Raw genomic sequence first — 14777 nt, 5'->3', positions numbered from 1 at the left:
AGGTTCCCGGGCAACGCCTGGAGCTACGCGCCGTCGTTCGCCTGTCTGAGACGTCGAAAAAATGACCTCCGACAGCGTACAGCGCCTACGAGCGCTAGCTTTACAGAAAGAAGAAATCGAGCGTGAGATTGAACGCTTGGTATCCTGTCTAGAAGTCACGCCTGCCGGGGTGCGAGGTCCACTCGTTGACGAGGACGGCTTCCCCCGTTCGGACTGCGATGTGTACCAGATCCGCCAGTATCGTCAACGTCTCGTGTGCCTGCAAACCGATTATCGTCTGATAATGAGAGAAATTGAAAGGCTGCTTCCGGAGGTGCTGACGAGCGGGCCAACACACGCGCAAACCGCACGGTCTACCGCGTCTGTGTCACGAGTTGTTGAGAGCGCACCAGCAGTGCGGACTGCCTCGAGCCGGGAACACCGCCCCGGAGACAACCAGCCAGCACAACGCTCAGAATGGACTGGGACGAGTCTGGGTCAGTCGAACCTGAGACCGTTCGCAAAGGTGGTGCAGGTAGAGGCTGGGTCACCAGCGGCCCAGGGAGGCCTCCAAGAAGGCGACCTAGTTGTACGCGTCGCCTCCTGTACTGACTGGGAGACGCTTGCGGTGACGGTGTCCGAGCATCGCGCTCAACCTGTGGTGTTTTCGATTGTGAGGGGTTTGCGCACTTCAGAAGCTGACTGCTCGATTACCACGCACGATATTGTTGTCGTACCGACTCCATGGGCAGGTGCTGGTCTACTTGGTGCTCGTTTTGAGCGATATTAGGCTATGCGTCAAGCAAAGGTTCGGCTACTCGCAAGTTTTCGGTGACGTCGCTACGCAGTTGGTACCCCGAATGCGTTGACGCCCACTGGTGCGTCCATCGGTGCACATGCGGACGCACGAGCGACAACAAGGGAGCGGGATGCCACCAACGCGACACCGGCCGCTGTGTCACAGCGTATTCCTAGGAACTGCGACATCGTCATGATGAAGACGTTTGCTGAATACTCGCGAGCGTCGACTGCTCGAAAGCGAGTGGTCGTCCATCCAGTGTATATGCACTGCGGCGACATGCGTTTGCTGTTCCCGCTGTCCTCGGGCGAGTGCACCAGCATGCGTCGAAAGAAGCGCGATCCTCTGAACACGGGATTTGGTCTGGAGGCATCAGAAGCCAAACCATGATGGTGGTCGATATGTATCGCGTGAAATTGGATGTAAATATCGTTCCGCACGCTGATCGATGTGAGCACTTTACGGATGCGGGACCGGTCCCCCTCAATATTCTGCATTGTACCGTGCTTGCCAAACGCGACCGTTCGAGGTGAACGAGCAGCTCAGTGCAGTTTCGCCTGCGAACGGGAAGACCGCTGACGCAAGCCTACCTCCAGTCGATGAATCATGGGCTGCGATTCGCGCAAAGAATTGCTGGAAACGGGCTCCGGTCACTATGCAGCACGTGCTGGCCTCCTCTACGACGTTATTGCTGGGTAGCGACGCCCGAGCGCAGTGGACGCTCTTCCAGGCACGCGCTCGGCGCTGTGCAGCGTGCTAGGCTGTCGCGCGCTGCCGACGTGCGCTTCGCTCGCCCGGAAACGGTATGCCGCCGCGCGAGTGACCTTTCATAACCCGCTTTCCAAAGCTTATGCTTCATAGCAACGAACTTCGAACAAGTTGCCTTCGGGATCCTTGTAATACTGGGAAACTGCCATACCACGGGCTCCCCAGAGTTGCCGCGGCCCGCCGGCCGCCTCAGCACCCAGTTCTTGCGCTTTGCTTTGTACAGCACGGAAAGTCGAAAGATCTACAGCTATGCAAAAGTGGTTCAGATGCGTGTCGGAGCTCTGTTTCAGCGTCATTGATTCTGAAGACGGGAACAGGTCAATGATCGTGCGGGCGTTCACGCGCAGCGACGGGAAAGGCACCTTGCCCTCGCGCCACTCGTCCACTCGTTCAGTGCACCAGCCGAAAAGCCCAGCGTAAAACTTTAAGAGTCGATCAACGTCTGTGGCGTTCAGTGCAACGTGGTCAAGTTCGCACTGCTGCATACCGTTTCGACGCCAGCGAGCGAGGTGTACCGACTATACAGACACACTACGTATGAAAGTAGATACGTCCAGTTGTTCCTCAGCAAGGACGTCTGCACAGAAAAACGATTCACGACGTTGCGCATCCGGATCCCACACGAATACCTCCGCGGATTCAGGCCAGCGTCCAGTACAATCGGTACGCTTGAAGCTCCATAAGCAACAGTCTGTGATTCTCGTGTTGTATCCTGCAGCTTGCTGCCGTTGTAAAGTGGAACACTCCTCGTTGCGCGGTACGTGCACTGGAGCCTCCATCGTAGCCGTCTCTCTGCCGGTTGCGCTGTAGAAGAGGCACCCAACGTAACGGATGCTCCGCACTGGCGGAACGCTTTGGAGGTCGGACGTTTTGCACCGGCTTGGCAGCCTCTCGAGTCGTTCCGCAGCGGGCTGCAGCGGTCTCTTGCACTGCGTGAGCGGGGTTGTAGCGAGCTTGTTGCGTCAAGTGCGACAAGACGAAAGAATTATCGTTCGCGCGTTGTTTCCGTCGCCGCTAGGACCACTTCCGCGAGTACTCCATGGAAAAAGCGGGAACGACTGGAGAGCCGAAGCCGTTGCAGCGCTCGAGACGGCACGCGAGCGCTGACCGGATGAGCGGTTCCCAGGTCGCCATAGAGACGGCTAGCGCGAACGTGAGGTCCACGATCCTCTGGTCCCTGTTGAGCAAAGTGATCAGCTTTGCACTGCGTACGCTTTTAGCGCGCCGGTTTGGGCCAGCTGCGATAGCGTTCTCGGACGTGTACCTGGGCTTGTCGGTCGCAGTTGCACTCTGGCCTGCCCGGGAGGTAGTACGGCGCGTCGTGTTGCAGCGCCCCGAGTTCGCTCAACGACGCTTCTGGTTTTGGATGAATATCTTCTGGTGTGTCATCGTCTTTGTTGGCAATGATGCTGCGTTTCGGAAGAGAGCTTCAGCGAAAATCAGCTCCGGACCCGTGGACATGGCGTACGCATTCGTCGGAGCCGGAGCCCTGTTAGAGGCATCCATAGGCGAATGGCTCCATGTACAGTGTTTGTTGCACGGCGACGCTGGGGCACTCGCAGGGCGTGCACGAGCGGACGGCCTTGCGGCGCTTGCGCAGCATCTATCTGCGGTATCGATTGCCTATGTGACTGGCGATGATGCACTGGGCGCTGCATTGGGGTGGTTTGCACAGAGTTTCGTCCGGGTAGTTGTGCTGGCGCATTCCTGGCTAAGTTTTCAGAGGCGTCTCGGGTCGCGAAAGAGACGACGCCAAGCGGATCAGAGGCGGGATACGGACAGCCGACGGCTATGGCTACATGCGTCGTTCCATGCTGCGCTCAAGTTTTTGGCGTCCGATGCAGAGAACGTGTTTTTGGCTTTCTCCACGCGCCTCACAGCAGAGCAGATTGGAGCTTATAAGATAACTGGAAATTTGGCGTCGATGGTGCTGCGGCTCTTCTTTTTTCCGCTGGAGGAGAGCGTCTGCGTCCTGGCAGCCCGCACCGCCAGCGAGAATGATCCAGCTCAGCTCGTCGAGGCATATCGTTTCGCGCAAGACGCACGGCTTTGTGCGATTCTCCTGGCGATTCTACTTTCGGTGGTCGGCCCTGTCTACGTTCCGCTGTTTTTGGAGATTGTCTACGGAAAACGATGGCTGCGAACAGCAGCGATTCATGGAGCGCCGGTCGCGAGGCTCCTGGCCTGGCATCTACGCTCACTCGTTGCCGCAGCACTGTTTGGAACGACAGACGCATTGCTCACTACAGCAGTTTTACCGCTACTCTCATCGGGTATGCTCCTAACGCATACCGTGTGCAATGCCGTGGTTTCCATCGGCTTTGTCGCCGGCGTGCGCTGGGCTGCCATCCACACTGGAGATCCGCTGCTTTTGATTGCAAACAATGCTATCACCTTACTAGTGCGAGCTGCACTCGCCACCGCTATGGTCCGAATCGCCCTGCATCACGCCGATGGCCGGGATACGACACGAGCATCGTGTGCGCCATGGCCCAGTGGCAAGGTGCTGCTCGCTACGACCATATGGGCGAGCACCGCCCATCTCCTGGTATCTCGGACGCTGGTCGGTGCCAGGACATGGATCCCTTCGGGTTCGTTGAGCCTCTGGACGCTTCTCATGTCGATGCTCTGGATTTGGGCGGTACTGAGTTCGCATCGAGACGCTTTGAGGCGCGTCCTGATCGGGTCCCGAGCCAAGACGCAGACACGTGCGTCCTTGGCAAAGGTTGCGCTCGACTAGACAAGAGCACGGCGTTGCGTGCACATCGCTGCTGTCCTCCGCACCTGTTTGACGCCACGGACATCGAACAAGGCTTCGCTCTTCGGTAAAGAAGCGCTGGGGCGTGCTTCCGTGTCGAGCGGCGCATTGCGGCGATCGTTGCATCCAGGCGCTGGCGACATTCGCGCGGACACGTGTTGCGCACGGATCCGCAGCTCGGATGCCGATCTCGTGTCGATGCGTGTCACTGCTGCGTTTGCGTGCTGGCGATCTTGTGGCGGCACGCATACACATGCGTCTGGCGTACGTGCTGGCAGGTGCCGTGCTGTCCAGCGCGAGCGGCATTTCGAAGGCAGAGCGCGCGCACGCGTGATCGCAAAGAGCTATCCGCGTCGGAGAAACAGACATTGGGGTATGGGTCTGTCGAGCGTCACCAAGCAGGATACCGTACGCGAGATGTAGAGGATCGTGGTTCATGTCGACGGACTAGCGGCGGGTGCGGGTCAGCGTGTCCGAAATGGCAGTATCGGACGTGGGCAGAGGCGTGACGCGCGCGTCAAATGAAAATGGAACCCCGGACTGCTTGCATGATACCTGCTTTTATATTTTGTTTCAGACTTGGTGTAGCTGGATATGCTCGATATTCAGAGAGCAGCAATCGAGGTTTATGGAACAGGGCGTAGTTTTAGGATGCTCGGTCGTGGATTTGGATAGGCTGCTTGGACGCTTTGCCGCTGGCGTACTTTACGTGACTGGACTGAGGATGATTAGCGAAGCCTTCGAACAAGCGCTCGTAAAATCGCCGATTACTTTATCCAGTTCATAGGTATAGGACTCGATTGGTGTCCGTTCTTTTCGTGGAGCATGCCCAAATCACGCTTTCTTGAAATATTCGGATTTTTTCATGACGACTCGCAGGCGATGCGATTCGTGCCACCGGATTGGCGAGTAAATAAAGCTCGATGTCGTTGCTTGACGACCTGTGCACAACCCCATGCCGATATATCAATGCAGGTGTCCTGTAAAATAAAGGATTTCGTTCGAAAGAGGAATCGTCCGATATGTGCGGTCATTGACGAAAGGGCATTCGACAACAACACGATACCTGTCACGTGATCAGCACCCGGAGGCTCGCGTCCCTTTTGTTTGCATGCAAAAAGCGCCTTTAACTCAGGCTTGCATCATCATAGAAATCATTTCCAGTGAAGCATGCGGTGTTCTTCGCATGACACGAGCGTGATCCAATCGAAAGTTCTCGACTCGTTCTCATGCGGAGATATTTCCTCGGGTACTTGTTTCGTCATGGACAACATCGCGCTCCACAAATCCGTGATCGAACGAGACATCTCGCATGGACGCATGCAGCGCACAGAGCTCTCGTCGGGGGATCACCTAGAACAGGCCCGTCGTCCTAGGGTACGCTCCCGGGCGCGGAAACCGAGGCCGGCATCGAATGCATCCTTTTGTGCCCATCAAGTTCATGCACCAAGCGGTGACGCAAGCGCTCACGCGTCACTGGGCGGCGCTCGAGTGACGAGTAGATTTCGTGTACATGCGACAACATTTGACCACAATCACCTGTCGCCACTGCGAATGGCGCACCGAGGCTGCGCTCAAATACGGCGACAATTACAAGCGAAGCGTATACCGCAACTTCCGCCTCTGCATGAAACGTGTTGACAATCGCTGCAAGTGGCTGATTCGGGACTTTAACGCTGCCGCAGAAGTCGTTCGGCTGCTGACAACGATTCTAGATGGACAGCGGAGACAGGCGTTTTGAAAGCGGGAGATACGGGCGGGGAAATCGAAACGTTCGCAGTACAAGCCCGCATAGGCCGATGTTGATGACAATGGGTACGAAGCAGACCTTTGGCGTGTACGTGCGTGTTAGCTCAATGGACCTGTTTCATAGTATGCTGCCATTGATGTGTCTGGGACACGGAACCCATTACGGTGCACGTGTAGCATTCCCAGAGAACACAGGGCAGCATTCGCCGAAAGGCTGACGTTCTTCGAACGAAGGCGGAGGCTAGTGTTTGAGTGATTTTTTCGCACTGAATCCTGGTCGCGCGGATACAACTCATTAAAATCTCTAACCTACACCAATGATAAAGTCTGACGTAAACGCGCACCCGATTCTGTGGCGGTATATTGGCGTAGAGCTTCTTGCCCGACAGCCGGCACGTCACATCAAGTATCCCAGTGCATGTTCACCTGCGGGCGCAGGCGTCCGTGAGCGCTACTCCTTTGGCGTCGTGTGCGAATGCAGGGTGCAGAATCCCAACGTTCCTTTACTTAATGAATGTGTCTATACCCGGTTGAGCATATGACTCAATGGCTTGTCTCTCTCACGCCGTCGCTCCATTTCTATTGCTGTTCCGCTTCGCAGAGCACCGCCCTCTTCCCTGGTTCGGATTCGCCAAACCTTGACCCACATTCCTTGTTCACTTCATTTCGAGCAATGAAAACCGCCAGCAGCTTCTAGAGCAGCGTTTTTCACCACATGTACTGCTTCTGCCAGTAGTTCTGCTGATCCTGGTACTGCTTTTGGTCCTTCTGGTACTTTTGCTTCTGTTGCTGGCCGTATACTTCCTTCTGGCCGTAAACCTGCTTCTGCTGGTACTGTTCAGTGGCCTGAACCTGCTGGCAGACCCATTGCCAGCCGTACGACTTGCACACTTGCTGGTAGCCCGTGCATTTCTGGCCATAACTCAGGCAGACCTGCTCGCTCTGAGCGCACTTGCCCTGTGTGTAGTTGGAGCATACCTGAGCGCTGTTTGCGCACCGAACGCCGATCTTCTGTTTGTTTGTAGTCCACTGCTCGCACTTGGAGGTGTCCTGCTGCCAGCGAGCACATCCAGCTTGCACCTTCTTGCAGGTCTGGGTGGCGATCGGAGTCTCGATGACCTTCTTCACCTGAACCTGCTGCTTCTGCTGCTGCTCCTGGTTGTACCAGCGCCAGCCGTTTTGGCCCCAGATGTACTGGTCCTTCTTCTGCTGATCCTCCTGCTTCTTGACATAGTCTTGCTTCTTCTTGTAGTCCTGTTTTGCAACTGGCGTCTCCACGGCAGTATAGTATTGCTTCTGCTCCTGCTTGACCTGTTGGCAGTCCTCCTTGTAGTTCCACTGTGCGCACGTCTGGGCGTACTGGGCGCAGACCTGAGTGGTCTTGTAAACATCCTCATAGGCAAGGCACTTGGTTTCCCAGCTTGTGCACACCTGCTCGTATTGCTTGCACTGCTCGCCCCACTGCAAACATACGTTGCTATATCCTGTGCACTGGTTGTCATACTGAGTGCACACCTGCTTCTGATAGCACTGCTCCTGCTGTGCTACGGTGTTGTACCAGGCCTGCGCACCCTTCATCGGTGCTACGATGCAAAGCACCAGCGCTACTGCAAAACACAAAACAGTTTTCTTGATCATTTTTTCCTAAGGTTGCAGTTGTATTGCTCTACGCGTGAATGAATACCGCTCGCTACTCGAATGCTACGCCTTCAACACCAATGTCGCACGCTCGGAGAGGCTGCATCCTTGATGTCGCCGTGCCATGCCGTCGGCGTGCATGGGACACGTCACCGGCAGCAGTGCATGCTCCGAATGCGGCATCGCATGTTTCCCGGCAAAGTCGACGAATGGTCAGGAACGCGTTTCCCTTCGACGACGGCGTCGGCGTCGTGTCCCATGCCTGCAAAATCTGTTTGCGCGCGTATCGACCGCGGTGCGTACACGTCGCAGACCGCCGCCGATCGATGAAGGACACGTGTCCGACGCCGCGTTGACGCAAGCGTGCCCTGCCGCGCGCTGACGAGCCGATGTGCATTGCAGCGTGCGGCAGGGGATCAGGTATCGGGGGGTTGCGGAGCTCACGTCGAATGATCTCCCGCGTTACGCGCCGGCGCTGGCCGCGACGCTGCTGCCCTCTGCTGTGCACCATTCCGACCGTACCCGGCGTGTGTACAGGGCAGGCGCAAAACCCCGCGATGTTTGTAGCACACGGGGAGCGTTCGCGGCGTCGCACGCGTGGGCCGATGAGGTATGCCTCACACTAGTGAGCAGGAGTTTCGTTAGGTATATGGAAAGTAGAAAAAAATCTAGTCATCGACGGGTTCGTGAGCAGGCATATACGATCACTGACGGTGCTTGTAATGCGTGCGGCACGGTCGCTGCAATGAGGAACTGTTTTGAATGCGGCTGCTATTGGGGGGTCACGGGCTGGCACCGATGACAGTTCATATCGGTAACATGTTGCCGTCGTGGTTTAAGTTATGGTGCCCGCAACGTCCGCCGGATCCGGTGATCTTCGCAGAGACACAGCATGCATGCTGTGTCGATATAGACCACGGCGCCTATGCCTTGCAACTCACCTGACACGATCGAGGTACCCGCCATAAGCGCAAACTGCATTCTGGTGTACTCTATCGGTTTACTGGCAAGAGTCTAACCTGTACGTAGCGGCGCAATCGCCAATCCGTAAACTTTCCCGTGCCCCCACCGTTTCAGACGCTCCCAGATGTTCGGTGGCTCCCTGCTGATTTTCACTCCCAGTAGTAATACTGCGGAACGTATGGATTTTCTTTCTTTCCGTATAGATTGTAATTCTTCTTGTAGTACTGGGTCTTCTGCGGCTCCCAGTAGTACTGTTTCTGGTCGTTGTAAACATTCTTCTTGTAGTCATTTTTCTTGTAGTACTGGGTCTTCTGCGGCTCCCAGTAGTACTGTTTCTGGTCGTTGTAAACGTTCTTCTTGTAGTCATTCTTCTTGTAGTACTGGGTCTTCTGTGGCTGCCAATAGTACTGCTTCTTCTCATTCTGCTGCTGGAACCATTCATTCTTCTGTTGCTGCTCTACGTTTTTCTGATCATACTTTTTCTTTTGATCGTACATTCGCCACACGTAGTTGTCCTTCTTTTGGTAGTAGTCATTCTTCTTGTAGTACTGGGTCTTCTGCGGCTCCCAGTAGTACTGCTTCTGATCGTTGTAAACATTCTTCTTGTAGTCATTCTTCTTGTAGTACTGGGTCTTCTGCGGCTCCCAGTAGTACTGTTTCTGGTCGTTGTAAACATTCTTCTTGTAGTCATTCTTCTTGTAGTACTGGGTCTTCTGCGGCTCCCAGTAGTACTGTTTCTGGTCGTTGTAAACATTCTGCTTGTAATCATTCTTCTTGTAGTACTGGGTCTTCTGTGGCTGCCAATAGTACTGCTTCTTCTCATTCTGCTGCTGGAACCATTCATTCTTCTGTTGCTGCTCTACGTTTTTCTGATCATACTTTTTCTTTTGATCGTACATTCGCCACACGTAGTTGTCCTTCTTTTGGTAGTAGTCATTCTTCTTGTAGTACTGGGTCTTCTGCGGCTCCCAGTAGTACTGCTTCTGATCGTTGTAAACATTCTTCTTGTAGTCATTCTTCTTGTAGTACTGGGTCTTCTGCGGCTCCCAGTAGTACTGTTTCTGGTCGTTGTAAACATTCTTCTTGTAATCATTCTTCTTGTAGTACTGGGTCTTCTGTGGCTCCCAGTAGTACTGTTTCTGGTCGTTGTAAACATTCTTCTTGTAATCATTCTTCTTGTAGTACTGGGTCTTCTGTGGCTGCCAATAGTACTGCTTCTTCTCATTCTGCTGCTGGAACCATTCATTCTTCTGTTGCTGCTCTACGTTTTTCTGATCATACTTTTTCTTTTGATCGTACATTCGCCACACGTAGTTGTCCTTCTTCACGTACTGCTCTTGCTTAACTTTCTTCTGCGGCTCCTTCTTGGGTTCAGGACAGACGATCTCCTTCTTGTACTGCTGGCACACGTTAGCCCATTGTGCACACTGCTGCTGATAGTTGTTGCAGGTCTCCTGATACTGGATGCATTTCCCGGGTTTCGTCTTCGTGCACACCTGGACATAGTCGGAGCACTTTTGTCCGATCTTCTGTTGTTGTTCGCCATACTGTGCGCACTTGTTCTTGTTCTCCTGCCACTGTGCGCAGCCGTTCTGAACTTTCTTGCACTGTTTCTTGACAGGCTCCTTCTTCTTCTCATTGGACCATCTCATGCCCCAGAAGTAATTGTTCTGTTGGACGTACTCCTGCTGGCACTCATCCTTATAGTTCCATTGCACGCATTCTTTCTCGTACGCAACACAGACTTTAACATTCTGGTATTCGGGCTCGTACTGCTTGCACTGGTTCTCTTGCTGCACACAGATAAGTTCGTGCTGGATGCACTTCTTCTGCGGCTGCGTGCAAACCTTCTCATATTGGATACATTTGCGCTCCTGCTTCACACACTTCTCGACTGTGTAGCACTGCTTCTTCTGTTTCATATCCTTCTGATAGTAGTCCATGGCGGCCGCACTTTGCAGCAGCGTCGCCGCCAGGACCACTACAATAGCGGCCAGATAGAGCAGCCTCATGTTCATGGCTTTCAATGAGATACAATCGGATTACAGATGTTGTTCGAGCTAGAACAAGTCCAAACACAAATTGCTTTGGAAGCATTGGACTGGCGCCTCCTCCGGGGCCATGCTATAGCGCAAGCTGGCACTGCCACGTTGCAAACTTCGACTTCTATCTCGATGCGAACTGTTCGCTGGGGGTCACCGGAGTCGTGACAGCTCGCGCCGCCGTAGTGCGGATCGAACGCACACTTTCGAGGCAGCGTCGAATTGCAGCTGATGGCCTTCGAGGCGCGCGCGCGCGATCGCTGCTGCGTTGTCCGAAAACAATCTCCCGAAGGAGGCAGCAGCACGCGCCAAGGGCACTGTTTGTTGCCATCTGCTTCGATGCTTGCTTGCTGATGCGTACGGTTGTTGTTGGTTGTATGCATCGAGCTTGCTTTTCGCAGAGGTTGATACGTGACTGGTGCATGACGATGCAACAGAGATCACGGTGCTTTGTTCGGTGGGAAACGTGGCGGGGGCTGTATCGATGCGTGCACTGAAGCTCGATAACGAGCACCCCAGGAGCCTCGTTTATAGGCTGCATACGAGGTCGAGCTCGCAGGCGCTTTTCTTTGCTTCGAAGGCGTACCGGTTCGAGGTTATTCTCGTGAGAAAGCGCTAGGCAACAAGGGAGCACGTTTTGCAGCCTGCGGCTGCTCGGGTCGCTTTCGTGAAGCGCCCAACTCGAGGACGCGTACGCGTGCGTGCGTTTAGTTCAGGGCGGCGAGCGACAGCAGGTACGTCGTTTGCTGCGGAGCTAGACCTTGAGCGTAGTCCAGGTCACGGGAGCATTGGCGCTGTTTAGGCTGTCAGAGAAGCTGGCCTGGTGCAGCGCGGGCCGCACGGCGCCGCAGGTGGTCCTTTCACGGGACCTGCGCATATGCTGCGGATGCAGACGCGTGCCCGGCTGAGTACGTTTCCATATTGGGATGCTCTCTCCCCAGTTCCACGCCATGCGAAATCGGTAATGCAATGTATGCCGATATGTGAACCCGTTCGAGCTCATTTTTTTGGCTAGTGCTGTTGCTTTCGTGCGCTGCCTCTGCGGATGGGAGCGCGGCCCCAGAGCAGGTCTCTAGAACCGTATTACGTTATCATGGAGTTTTGAGCTGCTTGCGCTCTTCCTAGCTTGCGATACATCCAAACGTTTTTCTCTGGATCTGCGGCATCAAGATTCCAAGTGCAGCACTATGGGCATACGGGTTCACGCGTAGTTTTAGGATTCTTGGTCGTGTTTTCGGAGCGTTACCTTGAACGATTTACCGCTGGAATGCGTTCCTTCATCGGAGTCAGAATGATTCGCGATACCCCCGAACACGGGTCCGTAAAAAAACAGAAATCGATATCCAACTCATATTTGCAAGCTGCTTCGCTTCTTCTCTCCTTATGTGTGGCATACCCGAATCTCACATGCTTCAAGTTTTCGATCTTTCCGATTCAGGGCAACTCGTGGACGCAGCAATGCGCTCTGTTGGGTTGACGAGCAGACAGCCTCGACGTCACCCCTTGATGCCTTGTTCGCAGGCCCGTTCCGAAAGTCGACTGGATTTGTCACGTCAAATAATCGATTCGGTGCTCAAGTCGAATCCGCTTTTCTTCACGGTCATCGAGGAAACACCGCTCGGCAGTGGCGACACCATGCCTCGCAAGCAATAGATGCAAGCGGGAAGGAAAAACTGCGGGAATACCAGCTTCGCAATACGACCAGGAGAGGTTGCGTCTTTCGTCGAGACCGACTGCGTAAGCGTATCGGCCAATATCGCCATTATCAACAAGGACAACAGCGAACCTCCCATACGATTCATGACACCGTCAGAGCTGAAAAGCACCCCTGCCCAGACGAGCTACTATGCAGACGAGCAACGACCCGTACAGCCCAGACGAGCTACTACGAAGAGGAGCAATGACCTATACAGCCCAGACGAGCTACTGCGCAGACCAGCAACGACCCGTACAGCCCAGACGAGCTACTGCGCAGACCAGCAACGACCCGTACAGCCCAGACGAGCTACTACGCAGACGAGCAACGACCCGTGCAGCCCAGACGAGCAACTACGCAGACAAGCAACGACCCGTACAGCCCAGACGAGCTACTACGCAGACAAGCAACGACCTATACAGCACAGACGAGCTACTACGCAGACGAGCAACGACCCGTACAAATGCATCGCCTCGCGAGGATGCTCTCCAATGCACTCTGCACCAGCCTGGAGCATGCAGTGCGGACCCCTGCACCTGCGCTCCTCTTTTACCCAAACAGAGACCCAATACCCCTGGTGGCAACAGGCGAAGCTATGGCTGCTCGGGTTTTGTGCCCGCATACTTGACTTGGACCAGCAGCCGTGCATTCTGCCAGCGCGCCTGTACTCTTCGTATCAGCGGAAGATAATGAACGCGAAAAACGTCCGTCCAGCAAGCAAGCGACGGAAGCAGCAGCGAGTCCCAGAAGCCGTGACTGCACGCTCGCACACAAGTGAAGCACGTGGACACACAATGCCCACGAGTAGGTACGGCAACGCGATGCTCGTCACGATCATCGCCATGTTTCGCCAAAAGCGTACTCAGGGAGCGAAGAGCGCGCAAGCCAGCGCATGTTGAGTCATCGAGAGGAGGCGTTTGCACTTGTGTTTGCAGCGCGTCTGGTGCTCGCCGAGGCGATCGACCAGAACGAGCCCGTCATCGCAGTTTACGGCACCAGGCGCCGAAACGGAGGACGATCTCGGGGCAAGCCCTCTGCACCCGTCGATACCATATGGTGGGTGATGGAGCTGGCGTACAGGTACCACAAAGCGCCCTTCCGAGAGGGAGAACGTACGTTGGGGACGCATGGGAACGCCGGAACACACCCAAGTTTGTCACCGCTGCAAACGCAGCACCGACGTTGCATACACATACAGAGGACCCATCGATGGCAACTTTTGCCTGGGCATGAAACGCGTCCACAACTGCCCGAAGAGGCGATACCGCGACTCTACCGCTGCCGTCGACATGCCTCGGTTACTGGCAACCCAACAAGACAACATGCATCGTTCGACGTATACAATACCGGAGACAAGAGCGAGGAAAAGGACGTACTCGAAGAAAACGCCCACAAAACCTCTTGTAGATGACAATGCGAAGCGGTCCAGACTTGAGCGTCTACGCCCGAGTTCGCTGAGCGGATCCGTTGTATGGTATTCTGAAATGGGTGCTGCTCCATAGCGCCGTTCTCTGCTCACCATCCGGACGTACAGCCATTCACTTCGTAGTTGCCGACTTGGCCAGCACTTGCTTCTTGGCTGGCAGTTGGTCTCCCTCGCTGTTCCGAGTGTCGAGCCACAAACCTGTGCTTGGTGACGTCGCGAGCACCTGCCAGCGACGTGGTGGCCAGATAACCGCCACTGCGCGTCCTTCGAGGAGTCCCAGCGGAACCGGCCCGTAGTGGCTAGCCGAGTCACGGGACACCGTACGGTTGTCACCTACGAGCCAGCAGTGGCCAGGTGGAACCTCCACAAACTTCCCAGTGCGGTGGTTGTAAACGCGATCCCCCTCTAGAGCGGCCACCCTTTTCACGAGTCGCTTCTGCGGTCCCGCGTCGGGAGACCGCAAAACGACGATATCCCCACGCCTTACGTTCCAAACAGCGCGGAGAAGCCGGCTAACCAACACGACATCCTGACTGCCGCTAACTTGTCCGGGAGGTAGCTCCCCTGCAGCCGCACCTGGGTTCAGGGTTGGTTGCATAGACGCACCCCTCACGGGAACAATCGTACCGACAAGATCGTGGACAACGTACACGACCGGCACATAGCTGACACCGCGAACCAGCTGCCGAAAGAAACGACTCGAAAAAGGCATCCACGGGCCATGCTTCTCAGCTACCACAGACCAAACAGGTATACCGACGCATATACACGACGCCGATAGTGTGGATGTCGGTACGCTGACGTGCAGACGCCTCCCGGTCTTTTTGGACCGGCCACCTACTACTGGTTCCAACTTGTCCCTGGGTAAGTTCACCTTGAGAGGCTGCCGCGTAAAGTTGGATCGTATCAACTCCGGGGGTCTCGTCTCCATCACCGTACATCTCCTGGTATTGATAGCG

The 14777-nt window shown here is 55.1% G+C and overlaps 6 protein-coding genes across 6 annotated transcripts, besides 1 other annotated feature; 2 read left to right on the top strand and 4 right to left on the bottom strand.

Annotated features, from left to right (window-relative positions):
- Positions 1–61: 61 nt before the first annotated feature.
- Positions 62–769, top strand: CYME_CMR331C (26S proteasome non-ATPase regulatory subunit 9; the record flags this gene model as incomplete). Its single annotated transcript, XM_005538518.1, has 1 exon — positions 62–769. The coding sequence occupies one exon, from the start codon at positions 62–64 to the stop codon at positions 767–769; it is 708 nt and encodes a 235-aa protein (XP_005538575.1).
- Positions 770–1626: 857 nt separating this feature from the next.
- On the bottom strand, positions 1627–2031 carry CYME_CMR330C (hypothetical protein, conserved; the record flags this gene model as incomplete). Its single annotated transcript, XM_005538517.1, has 1 exon — positions 1627–2031. The coding sequence occupies one exon, from the start codon at positions 2029–2031 to the stop codon at positions 1627–1629; it is 405 nt and encodes a 134-aa protein (XP_005538574.1).
- Positions 2032–2585: 554 nt separating this feature from the next.
- CYME_CMR329C (similar to 67 kDa integral membrane protein; Rft1p) lies at positions 2586–4286 on the top strand (the record flags this gene model as incomplete). The annotated part of the gene is made up of 1 exon (XM_005538516.1): positions 2586–4286. The coding sequence occupies one exon, from the start codon at positions 2586–2588 to the stop codon at positions 4284–4286; it is 1701 nt and encodes a 566-aa protein (XP_005538573.1).
- Positions 4287–6761: 2475 nt separating this feature from the next.
- On the bottom strand, positions 6762–7691 carry CYME_CMR328C (hypothetical protein; the record flags this gene model as incomplete). Its single annotated transcript, XM_005538515.1, has 1 exon — positions 6762–7691. The coding sequence occupies one exon, from the start codon at positions 7689–7691 to the stop codon at positions 6762–6764; it is 930 nt and encodes a 309-aa protein (XP_005538572.1).
- A 1112-nt stretch (positions 7692–8803) lies between these two features.
- Positions 8804–10672, bottom strand: CYME_CMR327C (hypothetical protein; the record flags this gene model as incomplete). The annotated part of the gene is made up of 1 exon (XM_005538514.1): positions 8804–10672. One exon carries the CDS (start codon positions 10670–10672, stop codon positions 8804–8806), a length of 1869 nt encoding a protein of 622 aa, XP_005538571.1.
- A 3258-nt stretch (positions 10673–13930) lies between these two features.
- CYME_CMR326C (similar to inner mitochondrial membrane peptidase Imp2p) lies at positions 13931–14530 on the bottom strand (the record flags this gene model as incomplete). The annotated part of the gene is made up of 1 exon (XM_005538513.1): positions 13931–14530. The coding sequence occupies one exon, from the start codon at positions 14528–14530 to the stop codon at positions 13931–13933; it is 600 nt and encodes a 199-aa protein (XP_005538570.1).
- A 59-nt stretch (positions 14531–14589) lies between these two features.
- Positions 14590–14777: part of a sequence feature (repetitive element) that runs on past the window's edge.

This window comes from Cyanidioschyzon merolae, chromosome 18 (assembly GCF_000091205.1).
Source record: "Cyanidioschyzon merolae strain 10D DNA, chromosome 18, complete genome".
Lineage (NCBI taxonomy): Eukaryota > Rhodophyta > Bangiophyceae > Cyanidiales > Cyanidiaceae > Cyanidioschyzon > Cyanidioschyzon merolae.
Note: the sequence above shows the minus strand (reverse complement) of the source record. Positions and strands in the feature narration are given on the sequence as shown.